General features: G+C 50.6%; 1 protein-coding gene and 2 long non-coding RNA genes across 6 annotated transcripts in view; 2 read left to right on the forward strand and 1 right to left on the reverse strand.

Annotated features, from left to right (window-relative positions):
• LOC124186400 overlaps nt 1-20,128 on the forward strand; it is a 65,876-nt gene extending 45,748 nt beyond the window's left edge. The window contains exon 4 of the long non-coding RNA XR_006871655.1: nt 19,561-20,128. This is a non-coding gene — a long non-coding RNA (uncharacterized LOC124186400). The remainder of the gene's footprint in view (nt 1-19,560) is intronic.
• Nucleotides 1-26,968, reverse strand: part of LOC124186401 — a 212,270-nt gene that overhangs the window by 74,495 nt on the left and 110,807 nt on the right. The window contains exon 4 of the long non-coding RNA XR_006871656.1: nt 11,788-11,882. This is a non-coding gene — a long non-coding RNA (uncharacterized LOC124186401). The remainder of the gene's footprint in view (nt 1-11,787; nt 11,883-26,968) is intronic.
• Nucleotides 20,326-26,968, forward strand: part of LOC124186392 (homeobox protein prospero-like) — a 30,489-nt gene continuing 23,846 nt past the window's right edge. For 2 of the 4 annotated variants that reach the window (XM_046578059.1, XM_046578062.1), the window contains exons 1-3: nt 20,326-22,984; nt 23,640-24,122; nt 25,912-26,066. In XM_046578059.1, coding sequence (XP_046434015.1) covers nt 20,369-22,984; nt 23,640-24,122; nt 25,912-26,066 — 3,254 coding nt within the window. In that variant the 5' untranslated portion in view covers nt 20,326-20,368. The remainder of the gene's footprint in view (nt 22,985-23,639; nt 24,123-25,911; nt 26,067-26,968) is intronic. The other 2 variants (XM_046578060.1, XM_046578063.1) reach the window with 1 other exon arrangement.

The raw sequence follows: 26,968 nt of genomic DNA on the forward strand, positions 1-26,968 counted from the left end.
AAAGTCGCGAGGTCGTCACCTTTCCATAGATAATTTTCAAAGTTTGCAGCGAGCAAACCGTCGCGCTTCGCGATGAAAGAGAAAGAGAAAGATGAGGGATAGGTAAGTGAGTATAAGGCGACGAGTAAAGTGGAGTACGAAGCGCACAGGTGCCCGTGTGGATGGCGGCGAGGAATGCGGCTCAACTACGACTCGACGACCCGTAGTTTAACCATTTTCCTTGAATAGACACGAGGAGGGGGGTTGGAGGTTGGCGCGAGATACGCCGGGGGATGTTTGGTCCTGGGCGTGAATCGGGCTCCGGTTAAACCGGGGGTCAAAACTTCCCCGAGATTTGTTTAGAACAGATAACAGATGCAGGGGTGTGCGTGTGTCTCGCGGCCCCGACCGGCATGTGCCGCTTTCTTAATGACGGAAGAAATTCTATATCGTACACGCGCATCCGTTTAGGATAAACCGGTAGGATGACGACGACGACGAAGCGACGCCTCGGAACCGCTCGACGTTTTGTTGCAGGCGCGAGTCACCAGGAGCTAAGGACCGCGGGGCGCGTCCCGGAAAAAGTGGAAAAAATACCCGCGAACTCGCGTCATTAACGGGAAACGGCGCTTCGTGTCTCTCCCTACCTACGCTTACGCCCGCTTATACGACTCAGAAACTGTTGATTACTTTTTACATGGTTAGCGAGACGACGAGGAGACTTAGAATAAGGAGAAACACCGATGAACCCAACATGTTCTTAAGGAAGTTGAAACGGCGTTACGCAGCTAATCGAAATTTAATTGACAACTTCAATTCTCTTTCGTTCCTCCGCAAGAACACGTGTAAAATGAGCGAAGAATCTCAAATTTTGATTTTTGAATCTGAAATAGGTATTATTAAGATAAGTGTATCGATTATTGACCCTTTTTGTGAATTTCTCGATAACTAAAACCAATTGCTAAAAGGTTAGAGACTACAAATTTATGTATTTTGGTAATTTTATAACTGAGGATCAAAAAGAAACAATAAAAGAAAAAGGTTGATAACTTTGACAGGGTCCAATACCGGTACACTCACCTTAAAGGGTACTTTTTCTTATCCTTCTACTTTTACCGCAGGTGAAAATGTGTTAAGAATCGAGGGTGTTGCGCAGACGTTCGAAGACAGGGTCTGCCTGCCGGGTATTTAGTGGTTGAACCGGCTCGGCCCGGGTCGAAGTTCCAACTGCAATTTAGCATTTCGTGACTGGGGAGAATCTTGCATTTTTCTTGGTCAAACAAGCTGCATATACGTCTATCACTCCATCACGGAAACGGTATGCACTATACAGATATAGACACCATAGATAGGATATATATAAACTTCAGTGCCACCCTACGATGCACCGTTACCACGTGACGTTATATACCCATGACCAAAAGTACAGAGATCGTTGAATATAGTCCCCTTTGCCCGTAGTTCCCATCTTGATGCTGTACCTAGAGAGCGACGATGACTGAGGAATTAAAAAATTTTCTTTTTATTTTCATTTCTTTTTCAACGCGTCCACTCGAGGCGAGCCGCGGCCACGTTCGGTTGTTAGCCAGCTGGCTAATTTCCAATGCAGGAAGCAAAAACGGAGAGAAAAAAAAAAAAAGAAAGAAAGCGCGCAAAATAGAGGGAATCATGAAAGCCCGGGGTCGACCGGTCATTCGATGACCCTCTCTCCGATTATCCGAGCACCGAGAGGGAGTCATCGGCATTCAATGATTTTGCCCCCTTTTTACTGCCGCCGCTGCAGCAATGCCGGCGCGCCTTTCAATGACCGATGCACGGACTGGCCAGCCCAACTCTGTCCGTCTCTCCCCCTGAAATGCTGTTGAAACGAAAGCCGCGCCCGGAGGAAGAGGAAGAGGAAGAGGAAGAGGAGGCGGAGGCGGAGGACGAGGAAGAAGGCTTTTCGATGATTCTCCCGCATAGAATGCACCCTTCCTATACCTTCGTCGCTCCGACTCCCGCGATTGGGGCTCGCCAAGTTGGGTTAGGTTAGGTTGAAACCGGCTCGTTTCGATCCCTTCCCTCCTGTATTTTCAGTGCTTGTTTTCGCGAAGGGAATTCGCGAGATGGAAAAAACGCGAAGCAGGAACGGTAATCGGAATTGAAAAACTATGCCATTTTTTATCCCCTTCAAACTACCCTCATTAATTCTTCATCGCACGTCGTTCTTGATTTTGGTTTGCTATTTTGTGTCGATCATTTTTTCACATGTTTCATCCCGGTATGGAAATAATTAAGAGTGATTTACAAATGATCGTTTATTTCGTTTTAAAACCGATCGAAGTTGATGAGATTTGTCGTTATTGAGTAGGGGTGAATTTACCGAATACCCTTATATATTCGTGCAAATTTTTCATCCGGCATATTTTTTTCTTCACCGGAGGATGAAGAAGGGAGATTTTTCGCGTCCTCGTAACCTCGAGCCTGGTCGTCAATAGGGGGGTTGAAAGGGGGCCAGGCAGCCGCAGAGAGTAGGGTGAAGCGAATTTGAGAGCAGGGTAGAGTATCGAGACTGAGAGAGAGAGAGAGAGAGAGAGAGAGAGAGAGAGAGAGAGAGAGAGAGAGAGAGAGAGAGAGAGAGAAAGAGTGGACGCGGGCGGTAAGTACAAGTCGAAACGCGTGCCTAATTGGTTTTGTTAGATTTGCATTTATCGGCTGTGCGCCAATACAGACAGAAACCTACAAGCCGAAATTCGCAGTACGTACCTACATTGTAGGTGTGATGTGTTCGCCGGGCTTGTAGAGGTAGGACGGGGGGAGGGGGGCAGCCGATCGATTTTTCGAGAAGCCCCCCCCCCCCCCCCCCCCCCCCGAACCCGTGTGTTAAACACTTGAAAAAAATCTTAATGCGCCTCTGACCCCGTCGGAAGTGGGGGTAGGGACAAAGTTTAAATTGGTCTGAGGCCGCTAGCGCTTCGAGCCTTCTCGGGAAGATACGAAACCGGGTAAAACACGACGTGCGTGTTAACCGAACGGAACACATGCAACGCTTTGATAAGCCTTCAAGCCCAACCTGACCTCACACGTGACTACGATGTAAGCGCCTCGAAATCAACCCCGGAACGCGCTCTTATTTCCATCCCTCTATTCAATCCGATTCGAATTTCCCGCCGTGCGTCGAATAAGCGGAGCTTTTTTCAAGGTCTGTACCCGCTTCTTACTCTCTCAGAGAACGCCGTTCGAACGAGGGAGGGCTGCGAGAATCAGGGGGATGATTCGTTGTGGGGGGCGGGGGGCGGGTAGGGGGAGGGTGGATAAGGGTTGCGGCGACGCCGAGTACGAGGGATCAGCGGGACGTCCGACAGCGCTTGTTTGTTTCTTTATTTGAATTTTATTATCCCATCCACTGTCCCCCTCCTCCCCCCCCCCCCTCCCTCCCTTACCCTCCGCACCTTCGTCGTCTCACCCCCTCTTCCGAACATCTTTGTTACCGTAATTACCACCGTTCCTCTTATTTTCCCGTTCCGTTGCCTCGATTATTCTCAATTCTCGATCCTCTTATCCTTCGGTCACGAGCGTTGATCTAGCGGCTGGACAGTATAAGGTACTCAAAGTGAACCATCAGGGAATATCTATAACCAGTTTGCTCTACACTTTGTATTCAAGAAAATGAATCGATATACACCGGGTTGGAATTAATTACAAGGAGATTTGGTACAAGCGACTGATTATCAATTAGTTTATAGTCACCATTGATCAATTGTTTGATAATGGCAACTTTAGATCGATTCCGCGTCAGGTCTCAACGTAACCTCATTTTCGCACCAGCATCAAACTATCGCAAAAGTAAGAAGAAAATGTAGAACCAGTGACACTATGTGGCGACAAATGCGAGTGAAATTAAAAAAACAAAAAAACGGAAACTGATTGTCATTTCGTAGAACTAGAACCAAATCTATCAGCTATGATGAAGAAAGAAAGAAGACAACAGTTAATTATAACTATAAATTGTACGTTGGCACGTTAATCTTGATAAGGCAATAGTCAAGTGGAAGAAAAATTGGGATCTTCAACGCGTCTACGGAATGAAGATGATGATCCGTACAGCACGCGTATCCATCGGAGATGCGGAGTGAAGAAAGCACGGATAGAGAAGTGATGAAGGAAAGAAGGCAGGCTTGAGGGAAGGAAAATTCTTCATAAAAATATCCTCGCGTGTAACACCGGGGTTCTTAACGAGCCGAGAGTTATATAACGTCGTAACGATAATTTACCCACCCCGACGATTCCGCGGTAACATTCATCCGTGTGGAGAAAGCCTGACGCGGTGGGTTTAAATATCTTAATAAAGTGGTAACGGGTTCTGATTCGGTGATCGGGACTCCCTCGCCCATTCCATTCCATTCCATCCCTCCGGCCTCGAGCCTCGACGAACAAGGAGATGGAGAGAGAGAGAGAGAGAGAGAGAGAGAGAGAGAGAGAGAGAGAGAGAGAGAGAGAGAGAGAGAGAGAGAGAGAGAAGAAAGAGATGTGAGGGTGGCGAAGTCAATGTTGGGAGAAAGAGACGGAGAACGAGAAAGAGCGGAGAGACGACGCAGTCGAAGGAACCCCAGGAGTGCCACCTACCGCGATGAGGAGGGCCACCGTACGTTGCAATGATATTGATTCCAATGCTCCTCACACCACGGGGGTTGCTTGAGGTTCGGGGCCAGTAGGCAGCAACCCCTTACTTTCGCCCCGGCGTGTTCGACTGGTTCCCCTTAATCCCCCTTTCGCGCGTTCTCCGAAACGCCGAAGAGATCCAGGATCCGAACAAGGAACGGATCTCACCGGTCTTCGGCAAGATCTTCGGGGGTGGAAAATGGGGCGGAACGTTGCGCGTTCCTCCCGCACCCTCGACCTTGATTTCACCGCGTCCACGTTTCGTGTATATTCTTCGTGATCCGGTGTAGAGCCTCTCCCTCTCTCTCTCTCTCTCTCTCTCTCTCTCGTTTGCTCCCCCGCGAAAGAAAGGGAGGCTGCCCAAAGAGAGGGAGGGAGGGAGGGAGGGAGTCAGGGAGACGCGGAGGGATCCCTGATTACTGCGGCTTCCGTCTTTGCGTCTTCCGCCTCCCGCCCTCTCGCCACTTCATCCACTTCATCCACTTCATACGCAGCGTCGTCGTCCCTCCCTCCCTCCCACCCTCTCTATCCCTCCCCGTCGCTCAGGGTCGATTCTTTCTCTCTGTTTAATTGATTTCTTAAGACCCGAAGGGGTTCGCCGGTCGCGGTAGGTTCGAATCGCGAACGAAACCAACCAACGCGGTGGTTTCTTCTACGTGGGATGCAGTTTTCATTCCGACAATTTTCTTTTCTTTTTTTTTTCTGCTCTCTTCTCCCCTCCTCTTTTATCCTCTTCTACTCCTCTCCTCCTTCTCCCGACTCTTTCGGCTGCTGCTGCTGCTGCTGCTGCTGCTGCTGCTGCAGTCACCGTCGCATGCAAGATATTGCCGCGACCCCGCGGGACACGCGACGAGACGACCGTAATCTCCAGGACGGCACTGGAGACGTATTAACAATCCCCTCGCCCCGCTTCCTGGTCTCCTCGACTGTACGCCCTGCACCCCGTAGCCTCATCCGAGACTGCAACTCCAGGAATCCGCAGGCTCTCCTCCTCCTCCTCCTCCTCCTCCTCCTCCTCCTCCCGTCTTGCCTTTGGAAGAGCGCGTCTAGCGAAACGGGACGTTCCGTCTCTGTCTCAGCTGATTTTCCCGTTTTCTACTTCGACCAGTTGCGACGTCGTCGTCGGTCTATGCCGACGATTTTTCTCATCTATTTTCCACCCCGGGGATCTCGAACAAAGATCAGCTCATCCTTGTCTCTCGGAGAAGAGATACCGGATGGAAACGAGGATGAAAATCGCCAGCCGCTCGTCTCTTCGTCATCTTCTTCCTCTACTTTTTCTTCGCTGGTGAAAAATTCGCGAGCAAGCTCGGTTTCATTTTACAACCCCTTGACGATGACGAGCGCGCAGCGCAGCGTCTTTGACGGGCTACGTAAGATAGGGGGCGAAAGTCGCAACGCTCTATTTCAGCTCTCTCGGTGTGCCTGCCTGCGTGCAGACGCTGGCTCAGGAGGGGCGAAATGCCCCCCGAAGAACAAAGAGTCCTCGGTCCTCCGCTGCTAAGGTGCAGGACCGGGATATGGGGTGTTTCTCGTCTCCGCTTATGGTGGTGCATATAAGATGGGTCCCGTACAATGCACACGCACCCTCGCCCCCACTCGAGTCGCTCAAGCAATCCGACCAGGGGTTACCGGAGGAAAGGAAGAGATTTTTGCGCAGGGTACCTACGTCTGCTCCGAAAAACATCCACCCTCGCACGATCCGTTCAATACTGCCCGGAGCGCGCTTCGCGATTCACCGCCACCTTCGGATCTTCGATTTAGTCAAACGATAACGACGACCACGACGACGACGATGATGATGGTCACGAGGAGACGAGCGTTGAAGATATTTCAGAACGAGAGGAGAAGCTAAAGGATTCGGTATTTTTACAGATAATTGCGACGCCTGTTGAAGACGGTGAACGGAGATATAATCGGAAGAAGATGACGAAGAGGAAAGTGTCTTCGTGATTTCCTTTAAAATGATCCATTTTTCAGGTTAGGGAACGGCGAGTGTTACCACCGCGTCGAGGTGTTCTCCTTAACGAGATGTAGGTAGAGCGAAAAAAACTCCATTGAGAAGAAAGCGTGAACCTCGAAGTGAAAATCGATTTGCGTCCCTTTCAGGAAAGAGAAGAGAAATCTGAGAGGTTTGGCCGAACGTGTGAAAAGGGTTGGAAACGAAAGAGTAAGGAGATGAAGATTAGAGAAGGAGAAAGGAAGAAAAAAAAAAAAAAAGGTGGGCGGTGGGTGAAGAGAAGAGGTCTTCAGGATTCCCGCTTCCTTCTTCTCTGCTCCTTTGGTTCTCCGCTAGTGAGAACGACATGTCGAAAAAGTTTTCTACCAGAGTGTAAGATACGTACGAGAAGAGAAGCTGAGTGAAACGAGTGAACGAAAAAAGCGGAGAGTAAGAAAAAAAATTCGGAAGGGTTGAGAACCGTCCGCAAGGTGGATACACCGGTGACACTCAATGATTCCTTGCGCGTTCTCGGGGCGGGTTGACTGAAGTGGGTAGTCGTTGGATGCGAGAGTGGTTACGGGAGAACGTTATCCGGAGGGGCGGTAGAGCGAGAAAGAGGGAAGGACGCTCTCCTTGGCGTCGGAGAAGCCGGGTCCGTCCCCGTGGTTTACCCCTTTCGCCCGTCCCGTCGCCGACCTGAGCCGTTCTCCCTTGGCCTGGCAGGCGGGTGGAAACACGGCATAACCTTATTCTTACACCACTTTGGCACAAGATGCGTACATAGAGGAGGGAGCACGCCGTTGGAGAGGAGAGGAGAGGAGAGGGGAGGAGAGTCAGACTCGCCTCGCGTTGTTAGAGTATGTAAATCGAGACGACGTCTCCCGTGCTGAAGAAGGAGGTAGACGCCGAGGAGACCAGAAAGACCAGAAAACGTCGAGGCTCGGTGAGCCAAAGTGGTTTTCGCGAAGACCCCTCGGCTCCCAAGGCCGCGGTAGGCATCGATTACTTCTTCTCCAAATCCGCGAGGTGGATTTAACAAGGCGCCAAGTCGCGCTCCCTTTTTCTCCTTCTCTCTATCTCTCTCTCTCTCTCTCTCTTTATTCCCTCCTCGGAAAGAGAGCCGAAAAATTGATCGCACTAAAAGTCGAGTGGCGATGGATTAAAGGGCACCGGCGAGCACAAATTACGAATCGTTGGACGAGGTTCCGTGCGGTGATCAACGGGCTTCGCCCCGGGGTAGTATGAAAAGAACTCTTCTTCACGCCGCGATGCCGTGAAGACCTGGACTATTGCTCGACACACCGGAGTGCTACTTATTCAAATACGCGACAAGAGACGCGAGCGTGAAAGCTAGGCATTTTCACGACTCTGTTACTTATCTCCGGAGAAGAGATGAGACACTGCGCGGGTGTCTATTCTTCTTCCACTCGCCTTTCGTGTCTTGGATGGCGCGATTTGGACAATAGGTAACGATGGCGTGAAAACTACCCCCGGATCCCCGGTAAACAGTACCGAGCTGACTCTGAACCCTCTTCCTTTCCTCGTCGGCTCTCTACTGTGCCCTGACAAAAGTACACAGAGGGAGAAGAAACATCCCGTTTCCTGACACGCGATGCGTTCAAGTTTCGCTATTTTATTACTCATCAAATGTTCCACGAATCAAAAATGCTTTTTGCGATCTCGCAAATTATCGTAATCGAAAAATAATGTGGGATGAGTTTTTTTTTTTTAATTCTGTGCGAAAATTTTACGCTCTACCGAGATCAAATGAAAGTTCCTTTTTAAGTCCTTTCGAATCGTTAAGAATCCCCGAAGCCTTGCGAACTTCGATGTATATAATCATAGCATCTCGTATTGAAACCTTTCGAGACGTAATATTTTCCCGATACCTTACGAAGTGAAACATGAAATTTCACAAGTCACTACGTTGTAGCACGCTGAAATCTTCGCTGATGAAATACGAGATAAATTTGAAAAATCAGAGTCAGTCATTCAATTTGGGACGTTATTCAGTATTAGGGTGATTAATTTCTTACCTTTTTTTTCTAGGTGCCGATCAAAAACTTTGTGACAAGCACCGAAAAAAAATCGTTGTTAAGCCTGTAGGAGGTAGGAAAATATTTACAGGCCGACACCGATTATTGTAATATTTTTCATCCATTTTTATGTGTACTCCTTACAGGCCTGTATATATATATTAGTTTATTTTTTTGTATCGCAGTCCAATTAATCGTTTACCAATCAACAGCAAACGGCTCCTAACAAATGCCGCAGTTGGCTGTTCTCGTCTTTTATCCGAAAGATAAAACTACTGTACTGATTCAGTACTGATTTTTATTAACAATAATTAATCGGACCACGATACTATAAGCCCGTAAGGTTTACACATAAGAACAATTTAAAAAATAATACAATAATTGGTAGCGATCTCAAAATATTTTTCTACTTCTTCCAGGTTTCACGACAATTTTTTTTCAGTATCAGTCACAAAGTTTTCGAGTGGTACCTAAAGAAAAAAAAAAGAAAACTAAAATTTAAAAAATGAACGATCCTAGGGTATATACTTACAGATTTTATTTAGTCTGTGTTAGAATTTTCAGGTGTTAACAAAGTTGAATAAAATCCTTTCCAATTCACGTACGTTTAGAATTGTTCAAGTAAGTTTGACGTCATCCTACCACGTATCTATCTTATAGCCTTATCCTGAGAAAGTGACAAAACGATAATCCCCGTCTTCCCACTGCCGAAATAGAATCCGAACAGGTATTTCCGCATCCGGAATCGAACAAACATAATGTAAGAGTTGTACTTCTCACCGTGTCGAAGAGGCGACGCATGAGAGAACGATCGAGAAGGGGGACTAGCGATACCTGTGCGACTGTGCTCCACAGGCATCGGCATCGGCGTCGGCCGACAACGAGCTCGTTTATAGTTGGTTCCGGACGTCCGTTGTTTTGTTAAAATCACGCGCGTATATCCGAGTGTATCCCGGAGTATCGGCATGCGGCACAACGGGACTCACTCAAGCCCTGCTCCCGTTCCTGGGAGCTCCTCTCCAGGATGTGACAGTCCGCCAGGGGTTGTGCTCGAGTGGGCAGAGCGCGGACTCGGAAGCCGAAATGAAAGGCGAGTCCCGAGTTCCGGTTAATATCGGCGTACCTCGTAGTGGACGGACGTCATCGTCACGATCACTGATTGTTAAAATTCGCGGTGCCTTTCATTCGATTCCCCCTTCCAAGGGGAGCTCGGTATAAGAGAATCGGGAGAGAGGGAGAGAGGGAGAGGAGAAAGAAAGGGTTCTGAATCTTGCACACAATTTCATCGACCAGTAAATTACGCCGCGAGCCGCAAAGGGGATGACGATGGAAAGCAGGGAGAGTGTCATCGATTTTAAAATTGTCACATGAAAAACTCATCCACCCTTGGTGGATTCGATATTACATGTAATCACACCGAGCCTCGTTGCCGTCTTGGCGATTGCTGGGAACCCTTCGATATCTCCTGAAGCGGGGATCAATTATACGAACAACGACGTGGACGAGCCATAAACGATAATCCCACGTCCGACGACGGCGACGGTGCTGCCCGACTTTACAATCGTTTAGAATCTTCAACCGGCGAGCGTATCGGCCGGGGAGAATGACTGGCGAAGAACTGCGGAGTAGGTTATGAAATATTCATCAGAGACGCGAAGGCTTCTGCAACAATTTCAACCCACCCCGTGTGTATGCATTTTCCATTGTTTACGATGAAAACTTGGCGCAACTCGCACGGTGCACACGAATCGCAAGAAAAAAAATCGCCGCATCGTTGGAGCCATCAAAACTGTGCAACGATATTTTTTATTTTATTTTTTTTATACCATTTTCTCTATCCATATTTGTCAAGTCTTTAATGTTTTATTTGGATATATTTATTGAGGTCGGTGTACCTGAGAGTCGATATTACTGGCTGTAAAACGAGGCAGTAAAATCTACTTCTTGCGTCTATGAAACGAAATGATCAACTTCTCACATATTTGTTTCCTACTCTACTGGCACTTCCCCACGTTATTTCACCGCTTGCCAAAGAACATTACGGTAGCTTTTATTACCCTCGACGTTGCTACACTACACTTCCACATTTTCTGCAAGTTTTGTTGAAAACAAAAAAAAAAAAAAAAAACAAGTAAAAAAATAAAATCAAAGTAAACTTGTTGAGCGGTTATCGCTGATACCGACTACCCGAATTCCCGAACAAGAGTGACTTGGCACCAAGGGGGAGAAGGGGAGAGGGCGTTGCGTAATCGTGGACTTCCGGTGCAAGCGTGCTCGAGATTTCGCGGTGAATCTGGGGCGCGAGTTCAAGACGAAAATTAAAATTCCCTTGAGAAGAGTGAAAGAGCGACAGAGAGACAGAGAGAGAGAGAGAGAGACGAGAAAGGAAGCAGAGGTGTTAAAAAAAAGTTCCGGTTCCCCCTGCGCGAGTCGCTTACCCGAAGCTTCCGGTTGACTCCCGCACTATTACAATTATCATACACAAACGCGGATCTCGTGATACGATTCATTCTTTTCGTGTGTAGTAAGAACGCTCGAATGGCTGGCGTACAGCTATTACACGGTAGTAGGTGGGCGACGTGTATAATAAGTTCGACGCACTCGTGCCGGGGGGATAAAGAAGAGAGACAAAAAAGACAAAAAAAAAAAATGGGAGAGAGAGAGAAAAAAGGCGCAAGCATCAGCGGAAAAAAATCTCAGATCCGGAATATGTACAGTGCGTTGACAATGGCCACGGAAGGAGACACACCTGGACGACTTCGAAACGCGCGAGGGGGCGGCAGCTCGAACGGCGGAAAGTGTTGTCCGAGAGTATCGAGACGGGGAATCGGTCGCTTCCAGCCTTCGACAAAACTTTTACAACCCTAAGAGAACGAGTGGCCCCGAGTAGTGGTCAGTGGACCTCGTCTCCTGGGAGGACCGCGATTGTTCCGCAATAGAGTTCCGTGTATAACCATACTCGAATTATAATGTCTTTACCATCGTTGGTTATATCCGGTGTTGGGTGTCATCGGTAGGAATTATCTTCACCCGATTCCATTCCGGCTTGATGAATGATTTTTCGTCAATTAGAGGGGATTACAGACAACGATTATCGCATGTAAGTCTAATTTGAGTAATTATCACCTGCCTTGATTAATAACGATGAAAGTAACGAGTCGAGGAACATTTTCTCTGTATTCGACTTACCATTTCGTAGAACACTCGGAACGACACCAAGTTAACTCGACCGCACAGCAACTTGAGGCTAATTTTTACTTCTCGTCAACTCCTTCCAGTCAGATCTGAAACGAAATCATAAACTTGTTGAGTATGAAACGATTTTAACCAGTCGATTGACGGTCGTCGCTGTCGTAACATCAGCGTACGATACATGATTGCAGGAGTATAATTGTATCAATTTTTGTCCCGAAGTATCATTTTCGAGAAACTTAATCACCGAGACCATAACGCGTATGCCTACCGAGAATTCGATTCAATAATGGATTGTAAACACGAGGAGGTTACCATCAAGCTGGTGGAGGAGTCGATACTTGGTTGGGTTTTCGAGTGTGACTCCCCGATTCGTTTGGAATGAAAAAAGGAAGGAAGAAGAAGTGAAAAAAGAAAAAAAAAAGTCGAGGTGTATACACGCGACATCAATTTTCCATAATACCGCGTCGCTCGTTATTGACATTAACGTCAGTGTATTTGTTACACCCGGCGAGGTTCCTAATTTTCTTTTAATCGCAGTAACTTTGTAATTTAAATTTACAGAAAGGTATTCCAAGGTCGTTAGTGCCTACCTACAACGACGGCATCAATCCATCCATCTATCAATCCATTCGAGACACCTTAAATCGAGAATCCCGAGTATCCGGGTGGACGGACGGATACAAGCCGTGGCTTTTTGGGGGTAGCTCGGGGGTGACGGAGAGGCTAGAAGGCGTCACTTAAAACGCCCAAAAGGATATTTAAGGGCGGTACGTGAGAGGGGATCGGGGGTGGTTAGTCACAGAGACAGATGCCATTTGTCTTCGCGCGGCACTTTGCCTGTCACAGTACAAACATGTTATTACCAACGATCAGCATCGGCGAACCGACTCGCCTTGGATTTACGGACAATGATCGCCCCCGCGGCGATGCCCCGATATATCCGCTTAATCGGGGCCGAATCGACCGGCTCCTAAGATTACCCGGAAGTGGTGATTACGGAACAACGCCGAGGGACGCCGGGCGCGAACTTAGCCCGAGAAAACCGCATTCGGGGTGACGACGAGGTTGCGACACCCAGTAGAGGCCGCCGATGCTCGACGCCCAGGCCACGGGCTCGGAACGCGTATCCGGGGGTCGGGTTAGTTCTCAGGGCTATCATCACGCTGCGGCCGGAAGGTTCACTTAGGCACGTCTTGAGTTACTCGTCGTCCCTCTCGGCCCCCCGGCCCGCCTCTCGTTCCAAGGTTGCGCCGATGCCGGGCGACACCGCCGGAACACTTGTTGAGGCCTCGCGAGTCCCGCGGGTTGTTTCCACCCGATCTCCGGATCATTGCGACGAATGTACGCGACACGCCCGATCCGAACGTCGTCGTCGGCCCAGGATGCGATCGGACCCTCTCGGTACTTCGGTCCCGATTCCGATCCTGCGCCTCCCGTCTGCCTCGACGAGTATTTGCATCGCGCAAACACTAGACACCGGCCTCCCCGACTGACGTTGATTGAAGGAATGAGAGAAACCGTCGACCCGACTCGAGTGATCCAGCCCCCCGATTACACTTATCCCAGTAACGGAACAGTTTTTTACTGCTTCTCTTTCGCTTTTACCCTGCGCCGCGGTGAAGATTCGATTGGCACACTTTCACAGTTCCGCGAAAATTTCTGTGAAGGTCGACGCGGTCGTCGGAACAAAGTTGCGACTGTCGAGTGTCCCAGGAATTTGTAATTAACCCTTTCGGACACAGAAACCGCTATAGTAGGACTTTTGATTTTTTCTTTTCTTTTTTTTTTTATACTCCTTGCATATATCTCGATTTTATTGCATTATCGGATAAAAACGTAGTTGAACTTTAGAAGGATCAGAATTTTTTGCGAATCTATGATTGTTTGTTATTGTTATAAATAAACACATGCGGGAAAAAAAGAACGTATTTTCGTGAACGTAATTCGTTAGCTGAGAAATGTTGCAAAATAAATAGGAGCACGTATAATTGGACTTTCGTGGAAAAAAAAAAACAAAACCGAATTGCATGACTAAAAGGGTCAATCTCGAAGCGTATACGCATCACGGTCCAGCTGATGATGGCTTATTTTTCGACGTAAAGATACCTTGGAGAGGTCATTTCCGGAGAGAATACTTAATTGTTATCTTCTCACGGAGTGTAATGTGTAACAGTGGCTTTTCTCGAATAATAATTATATCCACACGAGAATGATCGTGGTTCTTGATTACTAATTTTGCGCATCGGGCGAGCCGCGAGTACAGAGGCTGGTTTCATTTCCGGAAGCGTTGCTTAAGCAAGTCAATTCGGTTAACCAGCTCAATTCGCGTGAAAAAAGGAGGACGGTAAAAAAAAAAAAGCACGAGAAACGAGATCAGCATCAGAGTTGACAAAACAAACTTGACGCGTTTATACACATAATAGTATATGTATATAGTGATAATTTGCATGAGAAGCATCATCTCGGTTTATATATAGTAGGTACGTATACCACGCCGAGAGCGGTTTTCGGTGACGCGGAATCGCCGCGTTTGCGTTTAATCCACGTCAATGCGGAGTGAAACGTTTGTTCCCAAGTGTCGCCGGGCGCGGTTAATCCAATTGAGTCAATTCGGGTTAACTTAAAGTCGTCTAAACAGCTTGTTTAGGGCGCGCTAACACACACACACACACACGCGCAGTCACAAACACACTCAGGCAAGCTATTACCGCCCCAACAGCGCGATATTCCGAGTACGTCGAAGCCACAATCATCCGATCATAGCATCGTAATGGTACCAGAGGAACATTTCACCTGCGCTTGACTCCAGCAGGCTGGTTTTGCGAGAATGGCTCCCCCATCTCGCGGCATTAAAATCCAATCTTCCAATTCCTCGACTCTGTCACCGTCGTCGTCGTCGTCGTTGTCGATTGCTTTTAATAGCTTCGACCTTTCGACCTCTGGGACATAGAATCCTGTACCGAAAATCGTCGTCGTCGTCGTCGGAAGAGGAGGAGAAGGAATTGATAAGAGAGAAGAGAACGCTCTTCGGCGAACGATCGTCGTCTCTGTCAACGTTCGTTTTAGCGTTAGGTATATATAGGCGCGCATGTGCGTCGCCAGATCAGACGGGTCGTCATCGGAAGTCACCTTCCTCATTATCATACCACCGGCCACTCACTCACTCACTCACTCTCCGGCACAGCCTTCATCCTGTGTCCTAGTCACTTGCGCGAGGCGATTGCCGGGTGCCCAATCCAAGGCGTTCGCGGCCGGCATCAGAGCCACGGCGACCCGGCTCTCCTGTCCCGTAGCTGAGCGCCCCTGGGATAGGGGACAAGACGCAAGTCCATTACGGTCAATCACTGCCTGATTGGCTTCAATGATCGGACGACCACTGGACCTCCTGCTGCACGTACCCACATCTGCCGCCCGGCGTAGCCGCACATCAGGAAGCGGCAGTGCCCGAGGCTCGATGAAAACGTCTTCTGGAAGTCGCGACGTCGCCCACAATAAGCCGCATAGACGTGCAGTCAGGGTGAACCTTGGCAATTGAACGCAATTAGAGGACGCGATTTCTCCACTACCATCGTCCAGGTCTCGGGGATGTAATAATCTGACTAGGATGTCGCTCTGGCTCGCGGCCACGATACCCAACCAAGGATAATATCCCGTCTCGTAATCCAACGGCGTAACACCGATGATGCCAATATGCTGCCGGTATGCCCGACGCCCAACCGCCTGCCAAGGAGGAAACGCCTGATGCCAAGGGGGGCGAAACGCCGCGACGATTCCTCCTCGTGGTGCTCGGATAGGTAACCGTCTTTGGGCTTTAAGACGTTGGGCCCGTCAACCGTCCCCCTTCCTTTCAAGACGCGCTGCCGTTTAAATTCAATGGGTTCGACCTTAAGAAGCCATCGGCGTCCGTTACGCCTCGCTCACATCGTCGAGGCAGCTGGCACGCGCTCCTCAAGAAAACCGGCCGTTCGCTTCTTCGGCTACCGGGTCGACTGTTGAGGATCTTAAAGCCGAGGGGCCGAGCTCTACCTGGCCCTTTAAACCCCTCAGTTACCCGGCCGAGGAACCACCTGAACAAGACGACTCGAGGGGCCCCCTCGCGACTCGCAGCCAAGGGTGTCGAACGCTGAGGATCCTTGGGCTCAAAATTTCCATCAAAAGAGCGTTGAAATCCTCGGCACCGATCTCTCTCTCTCTCTCTCTCTCTCTCTCTCTCTCCGATGTTTTGACAGTGCGGATGAAACGCGATCAAAGAGGAGTTCACGTCGCTTCGTTTCATCTCGAACTCGCGGGGCAACTTTGAACCGATCATTTTCTCACCCTACGCCTTTGAGGGCAAGGACCGTTGAACTAACCGAGTTTCTTAGCAGTGGCTCTAGCGAGAAATAGAAAGAGATGGAATTAGTCTCCGTGGATTTTTTTTTTTTTTGCACCCTTCGAACGGCGTCAGGTCGTCGGTATTATACAGACGTCTTTTCCCACAGACCGAGAAGTCATGAGAATAAATTCTCCAGAAATGTATTTACAGATACAATCGGCAAAGGAAGCCCCGATCAACTCGAACGAAAACTTAGACTTCAGTAGTCCTAGATTTAGTTTTTAGTTTCAAGTTTATTACTGCATAAGCTGTATTACTTGTAGAAAATTGCATCATTTTTGTTTTGGTCTCTCGTATTGTTTTCCAACGTTGTAACGTAACACCTAACTCTAGTGATTCTGCAATTATCTGCGTTCCGCATAAGCGTTGAAATCACACCTTGGAAATTCGAATTATAAAACATCGTTGAACAGCTCGTAAATAACCCATATTATCCATACAACGAGCCGAGCCTACGCGTGGGTGTGAGCTGGGCGACTAGAGACGCATTTGGCACAGTGCCAATGAATTAAAATGATTTGAATGCGGCACATAATAATAAAACAGAGTAGTTGATAGAGCGGGATTCCCCGGTCGGTCGGTCGGCAGCTCGGTCAGTACATTAACGCGATTAACCGCCAATTAATAACGCATCAATTGACACCGGTCAACTTGTTGCATATCGGGGTTGTGCGTCGGTAGTAATGCGTGTGTCTGCATCTGTGGTGCTATAGGTACTGCGGTTGCATTTCAGAGTGTGGTAGTTTCATCGGTACCTCTACCTACCCACCTACCTGTCCTCGACGTACCGCGTCCTAACCAACATCCACTGTGCGTAATTGTTGCCGCGCGGCCAACAATCAGCTGTTGATCGTTGAGGGTGGAGGGTGAAGGGTAGCAGGAACGGCGATTCCACGTGATCGTGGAGGACATGGACTGATGCCCCCGCGCCGGTTCCCATACCTGCACCCCCTGCGAACGACGCATCGACCACATGACACCTACGGGGGGTACAAGCGGATAAAATGCCGATGGAACGCCATGTGGGGTGCGTCGGCAGCAGGCGGGGGTCGACATGTGCGCTTGCACCGCGTACACGACGGGCTCGTAATTGCTCCGTGGCGTCCATCTCGGCGTTACCTGCATGAACGGCAACCCTCCCCCTATGGTCATAACCGATCGCGTGAGTTCCAAGTTCCGGTATCAGCCGTGCCTGCGACCGGGGCTGGAATTCGTGCGATCTTCCCATAACCTTTACGCTGGGTGAGGTTTTTTCACGCGTACCTACACTGACGATCGTTCTGACGTTGGAGGCTCGTGTAACGTCGACCCAATTACCTAATTAGAAACGACGTTAACCAGAAAACCAGCCGGTCCCTCCAACTCTCCCAGCAATTAATTCCAAGATACTCGCTCGTAAGATGTAAACGCTGCAAAGCGAACTCGACATCCACGTTTGCAGCTCTAAGCGCGCAATTCGTTTTAATGAACTCTGCTTCGGAGATCCGGATGATCCTGATCATCGTTACAGTCTCTGAACTCGAGACGAGGAAAGATCTGGACTGTTCAACTTATCTGGTTGGTAACTTCGACGGACCCATGACGCATAAGCCGCTCCCTGTAATGATGCCGATTTCCTCCTCTGGTGAAAACCGAGCGGGTTATCTGTACGGTATTATTCATCTGACTGGCCGACTCAAAGTAGCAGCTCAGGCATAACCAGAAGACAATAAATAAATGCGGCATCGTTTCTGTTCGGGACTCTATTTTTTCTTCTTTTTTTAAAACTTTTTTGTCGTTTCTCTCCGGCTCGTTCTGCACGATGCAGAACAACAACAGAACCGCGCATACATACGGATAATGACGAGAACACCTAGTTTTCTCTGTACCTTCCTCTCTGCTCGTCCGTCCGTGGCGTCGCGTCGACTCGCGTCGCGTCGTTCGTAGGCGGCAACGAAGTCTGCAGATATCGGAGTCTACCGGACGCAGAACTGCGGGTGGCTGGAGTCCGAATCGGCCGCGGTAATTACCCACCTTCACATTTACTTCCGACTGCGTCGCTGTAACGCAGGCTAGAGAGGGAAGGAGGAATAGGTTCGGTTCCCGAGGCCGCTTCCGGTGTCACCCTGCACACCTTTTGTCTCGAGCATGGGAGCGCTCGGGACCCCCTCGAAGCCGAACCCCACCCACGTCCACGGCCAAGTGAACCGGCCAGCCTTATCTGGCAACGAAATTTTTCCCTCGAGCCATATGCCGCCTTTCGGCATCGAGGTGGACACATGCTCTGTATCGCGATAACGTCACCTGCTGGCCCAGTGGCATCGATGCTCTTCGGCACAGTACCGAGGAGTAATCGATTATATCGGTGTGAAACGATGCGCCGTTTGGTGTCTCGTGGTCTCTATCTGATTTCGTCAAGAATACACCGGCTGCCTGATCTTCCCGACTGTATCGAAGGTTTCTGGTCCGCGCGGTGGTTCTTTCGTAGCGTTGGTCTCCTCGCGAAGGGGACTGGCAGGTGGTGGAGCTCAGCTGTGCACCTTGGAAAGAAGCTTCGATCCGAGGCGGGAAAGTCTGCCGGAGTGAGTCTTTGAATGGGCGGTTGCCGCGATACGATAAAACCGCAAGAGTTGGTCGGTTAGTTAGTTAGTTAGTTGGCTTGTGCGGTGAGAACGATGGGTATCTAATCGCGGTGGCAAGTTGCCATGGTTGGTGCGAATATGTGCGTCGCGGGAATTGAAAGTAGCCTCAAGTATGTGAGCTGCAGACTTCGATGAATATAATGCGCGTGATCGGGTCGCGCGTTAAAGAGGAGATACAGAGAGAGAGAGAGAGAGGGGGGGGAGGGGGAGGAGGAATGAGAGGGGAGGAGATAAGCCATGCAGTGAGGTTGCACCGTTGTAAACAGAAAAATTAAAGAACGTACGGGGAGTAGAGTAGATAGGAAAAAAAGAAGAAAAGAGGAATCCGCGCGATATTAAAGCCGCAGCTTTTACCCGCTGCGTACTCTGCGATTTGCGTGAATCATTGATGTTGCACTGGCAGTGTTACTGAGTGTTCAGGTGCAGATGCCAACCCTTGAGGTTTGACCGCGAGACCCCCCGCAAAGTCTGAGCTGCTCGAGGACGACCGCACACGAGACTATCAATTATTTTTTTCTTTTGCAAACTATCGATCCTACTTGTACGATTCTGTAACGTCTGGGTGCATGGCAGTCGAGTTGACTGCAATAGAAACTTGTCTGGATAAACTTCGAACAAAGATCGCTGCGGGCGGAGCAAATTTCTTACGGTCTTGACGCATGTGTAAAGAGGGTGGATATCTACTGCATGATGTAGGGACTTTTGTATTTGCATCATCGGTACTATTCGATCTCGATTAATGAAAGGTGAATTATTTTCTGCCTGTTTCAGACGGATCTGGATAAGCCAAATAGAGAAAAAAACGGGAGTAGATTTAGGGATAAGGGAAAGGGTGAGCTGCGGGGCGAACTAGCCCTCTGGCGTGCTCCGCAAGGATGCAGCTCTCAGGCGGGAGCAGGAGAAGCCGAAAGATAAGAGCGACACCTCCCGCCCGGTTCACGACGTCGTCAACGAGAAAAACAGCGATCATCCCGATCGGGTCGAATCATCAAGAGTCGACAACATTAACGATACGACAAAAAGTTCCAAAACACCACCAGCTGCAAGCGTCGACCCCCCGCCGCAAGGAAAAGTGGGGAAAGAAATAGGGGGACGACGCAGGGAGCCGGGTACCCAGGGGTCGACGTCGCGAGCAGGTGCGAGGAAGAGACGAGGAACAGGCCTCGATTCGGCGGCAGCGGCAGCAGCAGCAGCAGCAGGAGGAGAGAGGAGGCGGAGAAGGGAAGCGAAGTCGTCGTCAGAGGAGGGGGGTGGAGAAAAAGGCGGCGGCGTCGGCGGCGGCGGCGGCGGCGGCGGCGTGAAGCAGGGGGAAGGAGAAGGAGAAGAAGGAGGAGAAGGCGGCGACGGCGACGTCGTCGTTGGGGCTGCGTAGGGGAAGGCGGGAAGGAAGGCGAAGGGTCGGCAGGGGGGTGGGGTGGGGGGCTGAAAGGGAAGAAGGAGAAGGAGACGGCGGGGCGAAAGCAGGCTACGCGAGGAGGGCTCGGTGGGGCTTATCGAGTGCGACGGGGTGGGGGGGTGAAGAAGCCCTGGCGGGGAGGGGAAGCGGAGGCCTTCGGGCGGCCGACCAACCAGACGGCCGATGATGTCATCGGAGGAGGAGACTGACTGTTTCGCCCTCTACGGAGCAACGACGGAGAGCAAGCAACAGCAGCAGCTTCTGAAGAAGCATAAGCGCACCAGACAGCGCGTGGACGCCGGCGAGCCGCGCAACAGCTACTCGAGCATACCGAACTTCAGTTCGCGTCCGTCCTTCCTCAACGGCGGTCTGTACAGCGCGATATTCAGCGGTGGGTCACCGCAGCAGCAGATACCCGGTGGAGCCCAGGGTGTCGGCGGAGGTGGAGGCGGAGGTGGAGGTGGAGGCGGAGGCGGTGGAGGACACCTGACGACGGGGCCGGCGAGCCAGCATTCCGGCCACGCGGCCTTCGGTTTTTTCGGTGCGTCGGGCTTTGGCCCCGCCAAAATGCTCAACGAAATACTCGGCCGGCAAGTCAAGCAGGCAAGCGACGCCGGCGGATCGCCACCGGAGGGCAGCCACGTGATGACCGGTGCCGGCATGGACTCGGCCTCGAGCTTGCAGCCGGGTGCCGTTAACTGCGATGACCCAGCCACAGCCGCCGAGCTCACGCAGCACATGCTCCGCGACATACTGCAGGGGCGGAAACTCGCCGCGTTATCGGTCCCCGAACAGCCGACCAACAACAACTCGATACACAGCAACAACAACAACAATAACAACAATAACACGACGACGGAGCTTCTAAAGTCCCAGCAACACCAGCAACAAAACTCCCAGCAGCAGCAACAACAACAACAGCAGCAGCAGCAAACCAACGGTAGTGACGTCAGTGCGCGTGGCATTAGTGGTGGCGCGGTGCAAAGTGGTGGGGAGGACAGTGCTGACGGCAACAACATGTTGAGCTCGTCTCACGCCGTCGAGCGGGACGTCGTGATGCCCGGTGACGCGGAGGACAGTGCCGAGGATGCGGCGTCCGCTGCTAGGGCGATGGAAGAGGCTTTCGCGGAGGCGGGAATGGAGCCGGGTGCGAATTTAGACGGCAGTGATTGCGAGCAAAGTTTACCGCCTAGTCCGTCAGTGCCGCGTTCGGTATCGGTGACGGTGAAAGAGGAGCTGCAGGAATCGGCAGCGGCCGCAGCGGCGGCAGCGGCGGCGTCAGCGGCGAGCGTGAAGCGGAGTCCGAGTCACTCGCCGTGTCCGGTCATCCCCAAGACGGAGGCGAGCTCGCCGTCGACGGAGATAAAACGCGCGCGAGTCGAGAATATCGTAAGTACGATGCGATGCAGTCCGGCGCTGCAACCGCCCCCGGTTAACGGGTGCAAGAAACGGAAGCTCTACCACCCCCAGCAGCAGCAGGTGCACCACGTGCTCCATCAGGGGGTGGCCGACGTGATGCTGGACGACGATGACGACACCGACGAGGACGAGGACCCGGCCACCATACGGCAGAAGCGCGTCGAGAAGGACGCGCTCAAGTCTCAGCTGAGAACGATGCAGGAACAGCTTGCCGAGATGCAACAGAAGTACGTTCAGCTCTGCAGTCGCATGGAGGCCGAGGCTGGTGAGAGCGGCGAAGCGCCCGCCAGCCCCCAGCAGCAACCGCAACCACCCCCGCGGCCCCCGCGCCCGCATCCGCCACCCTACAACGGGTTGCCCACGCTGCCTCCCGATCATCCGCACGCGGCAGCCGCGGCGATGTACCACATGGGCCACAAGCTGTACCTCGAACAGCAGCACGCGGCGCTGGAACGGATGAAGCAGCACCAAGAGGCGGCGGTGAGACAGCAGCAGCAGCAGCAACAGCAGCAGCAACAGCAACAACAGCAGCAACAACAACACCACCAGCACCATCAGCAACAGCAACAGAACTCGCCACAGCCACCGAGCCAGCGAGAGCGGGAGCAACAGCAACAGAACCAAAGCGTCGGCGCGACCCCCGCGACACCTCAACCCCCTATTCAGACCTCGACGCCGCTCCAACACCACAAGGAATTCCAGGAGAGGCTTTCGGTGTTTAGAGGCGCCGCGGGGGGCTCGGGGAGCCAGATAACCGGGGCCGATCTCGAGGGTCTCGCGGACATACTGAAGACCGAGATAACCTCGTCGCTGACGAACCTGATAGACAGTATCGTAACAAGGTTCGTTCAGCAGCGGAGATTCGTCGGGAAACAGAGCGAGGCTGCTCAGGCAGCCGCGGAGCAGCTGAACAAGGACCTGCTCCTGGCCAGTCAGCTACTCGAACGGAAATCGCCAAGGACCAAGGTCGTCGACCGGGGTGCCGCGCCGCAGCCACCCACCGGACCCAACGGGCCCCGTGGGGCACACAATGGCGGACCTCCGCCCTCGCAGCAGCCCGGATTTCCTCAGCTCGGATCGATGGGACCACACGGGCCCCACTCCGGACCTACGGAAAACAATATAAACCAGATAAATCAGCTACCGCCGCACGTTAGGGCCGGTAGCGCTATGTTTCAAACCCCGAAACCACCCACGATATACGCTATGGCCTCGATGCAGGCCCAGCAACAGCAGCAGAGGGAACAGCAGCAGCGCGAAGCTGCCCAGAGAGAACAGTATTGCAACATGAGGGCGGCCGCCGATGAACGGGACAGCAGGGATGCTGAACAGAATGAGGCCCTTTCGCTCGTCATAACACCGAAAAAGAAACGGCATAAGGTGAGAAGATATAACTTTGACTCTGCTTTCCGATAATTTACATTTCGAAAGGTCGATTGGACGTGTAGAACTGATTTAATTCAAGTATCGCGTGGAGTGTCACACGGAGATGAAGAAAAAATGCTCGCTACTTTTTTTCGACGCGTACCATAACTTGACCATAACGTAGAGACTCTTTATCTAGACGGATGTATGAAGTATCTGGTTTTACTTCTGGTTGATTTGTCAGAGGGGGGTTTTTTGAAAAAAAAAAAGAAAAGAAAAGAAATTTGAGAAGGCGTTCGAATAGACTCTGGCAGTCTCCGAACGTCTTGATTTGACCGTAACCGTAAGAACGTGTGCTATAACTGGAGAAAAAATTACTGAAAAAGTTTTATTAATACGCTTCAAGTTAGAAAAAAAAATAAATAAGAATCGCATTATCTTTATGATTCAGAAGTCAATTCATCAAAGATCGAAAAAAGTTTGTATCTAAAAACGAATAGGTAGCATCTAGTTAGAAGAGAAAAAAAATGTTGCAACAAAAAGAGAAAATAATGTTAAGAGGGTTAGGAAAAACCTTGTTGATGTCTCTAATATCATAGTTCGTCTTCTTTATCATATATTCGACGATCCTGGGACTTGAACGAAAATGAAAAAACGACCGATAAAACAGTCTAAATTCCAGGTGACGGACACGAGGATCACACCGAGAACGGTATCCCGGATCTTGGCGCAGGATGGCAACGGTCCCCAGGGAGGCAGCGAGAGTCCTCCACCTCCGCCACCCCCAAGACCGTACCACGCGCCACCCCCGATGCTGCCGGTCTCGCTACCGACCAGCGTCGCAATACCGAACCCAAGCCTCCACGAGAGCCAAGTGTTCTCGCCCTACTCGCCGTTCTTCAACCCTCACGGCGGACACCCGGGTCAGGTTCCGCCGCCTGGGCCTCATCACCTGCCGGCCAGTCCTCCCGGGGGTGGCGTCGAACTGAGGGACTCACCACCCCTACCTCACCCCCCGGCGATGCTTCATCCGGCCCTCCTCGCCGCCGCGCAACACGGCAGTCCGGACTACGGTCACCTCAGGATGGACAGTAACGATCGGGGGAGCGATTGCAACTCCGGGGACATCAGCTACGATGGGATTCAGCCTACAATATCCTTTGCTAGTACTTGTTCTCGCAATAATGAAAACTCTCGCTAAGCTTCAAACGTTCGGAAAGTAACAATCGTTTCGATCCTCCAGAATTAACTGCAGACGGTGAATGAACATATGTATACTCGTAGGCTCTCAAGTTTTCGTCACACAGTGATGAAGCACGGTCGATTTTTCTTGCTCTGTGAAATCATAATCGATTGACGATCCTTCAGCATTATCGTCAAGTTGTTCCAAGGGTTATTACAAGCTGGTCGGAACGAGGCTGTTTGAATTGACCAAATTCATTCAATTTCAAAGGTGTTCCAATATTGCGAGTTGTGATATCTATAGAATGACAGTAATGGTAAAAAGCTACACTTGGGTCGGAAACCTTCGAGAACAGAATAGTTGTAGTCTCAATGAAATGAATCGATTTTGACCGAGCGAAGATTTCTGCTCCATCGTGACAGATGGTTCACCGTCAATCCAAGACTGATGACAAAATTGTCGAGTGGTTCCTTTCCGAATTTTTGAGGATCCGCGTAGACAGATATTATTACGTACATGGCGTTCCGTTCGAGCTATGTGACCACAGCGAGATGAGCGGAGAGAACTATTTACGAGTAGATACGACGAGTGGTGGAAAGTTCGTCAGGGTTGAATATCGCGGGGTTTGCTTACGGCCTTCGGGGGCTGCCTTCGAGTTTTAAAACTGAGCAAGCAGCAGCAGCAAGGCGGGTCAGATTAGTTTTCCGGGAGCCAAGTTGGACGGACAAAGTTCATATCCGTGGGCAGGGCAACGGCTCTCCGCGTGTTAGATGGGATATACCGAGAGGCTGAACTTTGGCGTAATTTTGACGGAAAAAAGTAAGCAAGAAATTATCAAAAAGAGGGGAAAACACACGGCGCAGAGACAACCCCGATTATCGCGTTCAGCTCATTCAACGACACAAGCCCGCATCCCGTAGCTCGTACCACGCGGCCTCAATGTTCGATCGGCGCTTCATCGTTGACGATGACAACTTTTTTGTCACTTTTTTGTCGCAAGCCTTTGATGTAAAATCAATGCCGCTATTTTTCCGTGGGGTAGGTCGACGGTAACTCGGTAAAAATGGACGAAAAAAAAAGCGCAAATACAAAAAAAAAATTAAAAAAAATAACGCACCGCCGCGACTGACGGATTCCCTTGTTAAATATTGGCACCGTTTTTTGATATTTTATTTTTAAAATCGGTTCGTAGGAAGAGGGCGGGGGAGTGTGGGAATCGGGCGTACGCAAGGGTGGCTTATATAGTCGTACGTAGGTCGGGAAACTCGATACGGTAGCCAGATATCATTCATTGGTAACACGGCGGGTGAAAAGACGTGAAAAATATATAGATATACGTAAAACAGAAGGAGAGAACATCGGGGATTAAGCGAATAAGAATGCGATGAAACCACATCGGGAGATCCCATTACAGTTAAGGAAAAAGTAAGGCTTCCGTTGAGACTTGCGGCCAATCGTTGGGGTCAACCTGCCTCCGATATTAGATACCTATTCCGCGACTCACCCACCTTGTACGATTTCTAATCCAATTTCAAAGTCAAGAAACTCCGTGGGTAATACGTGTTTCATTTTTTTTTTTTTTTATTTTCTTTTCGTTTTATATTCCGTTGTTGTTGTCGTCTTCGTTGTTTTTTTTCCGGATGTGCCACGCACCGGATACCGCGAGTTGCGATATCGGGAACGATCACCCGAAATCCGAACGACCCTCGAACCCAAATCCCACCAGATATTCACGAGTATTTCCTTAACCACGGTGAACTCGTCGACGCTGACTCCGATGCACCTGCGCAAGGCGAAGCTGATGTTCTTCTGGGTCCGTTACCCGTCATCGGCAGTTCTGAAGATGTACTTCCCTGACATAAAGTTCAACAAGAACAACACGGCGCAGCTGGTCAAGTGGTTCTCCAACTTCAGGTAGGTGGATTCACTAACGATAAGTCTTGATACGTTCCCGTTCGGAGCCGGCAGGGTCTTGTCGACGGTTTCCCGATCACCTCCGCATATCCGACATGCCGCGATCCTCGGCTTCGTGTCGCCTCAACGGCACGACATTTTAATGCAAAGTGACTACGGTCAGAGGCGAGCTGACCACTCCCTCACCCTGGAGACGAGAGGTACTGTCACGAGGCGGTGGGTGTGTCCGAATCTTAATTACCCCCCAGGAGCGGTGGATAAGTGACCTCGCGATCCCAGGACGCCACCAAAGCTCCACCTTGGCCAGGTCGAGAGAGAACAGGCTGGCACTGGCCATCGGGCATTAGCCTGATTATAATTAGGTTGAGTAGCCACAGATCCAGAAGATACTGGCCCGACCCCGTCCCAGTCTCTTTATTTATTCATCATCGCCCCGTTAGCGCCTTTCTTATCGAGCCCAACGTTAGCCGCGAAACGCCGCCAAGTCGCGCGGGTCCTTCGAGTATTCCAACGCCGGCGAGTCTCTCCCTCTTTCTCTCTCATTCTCTCTATCTTTCTCCTCGCGAGTCGTTATTCCGCGAAAGGGTTGACTCGAGGGTTGCGGGGCAAGGTAGAAACGCCCGAGGTCGACACGACAAATGTTCAAAAATACATCCATTCAGCAGGCCATAATTAGCTTTGTAACGCAAAGAGAAGAGAAGCAGGAGTAGGAGGATGAGGCGAAAAGGGGGAGACGAGAACGCCCACGATCCCGATGCAATTTTTCACTGGACCTGGTTAAAAAAAAAACTTTTCAACACACACACACACACACACAGATCGGCCTTTCGACCCCCTAACTTCAACCACCGCCAATGAACGACGGACCAAAAACTTTCCCGGCTATCCACCGCTCCTCGCTC

The sequence above is a fragment of the Neodiprion fabricii genome, chromosome 7 (genome assembly GCF_021155785.1).
Source record: "Neodiprion fabricii isolate iyNeoFabr1 chromosome 7, iyNeoFabr1.1, whole genome shotgun sequence".
In the NCBI taxonomy this organism is placed as follows: domain Eukaryota; kingdom Metazoa; phylum Arthropoda; class Insecta; order Hymenoptera; family Diprionidae; genus Neodiprion; species Neodiprion fabricii.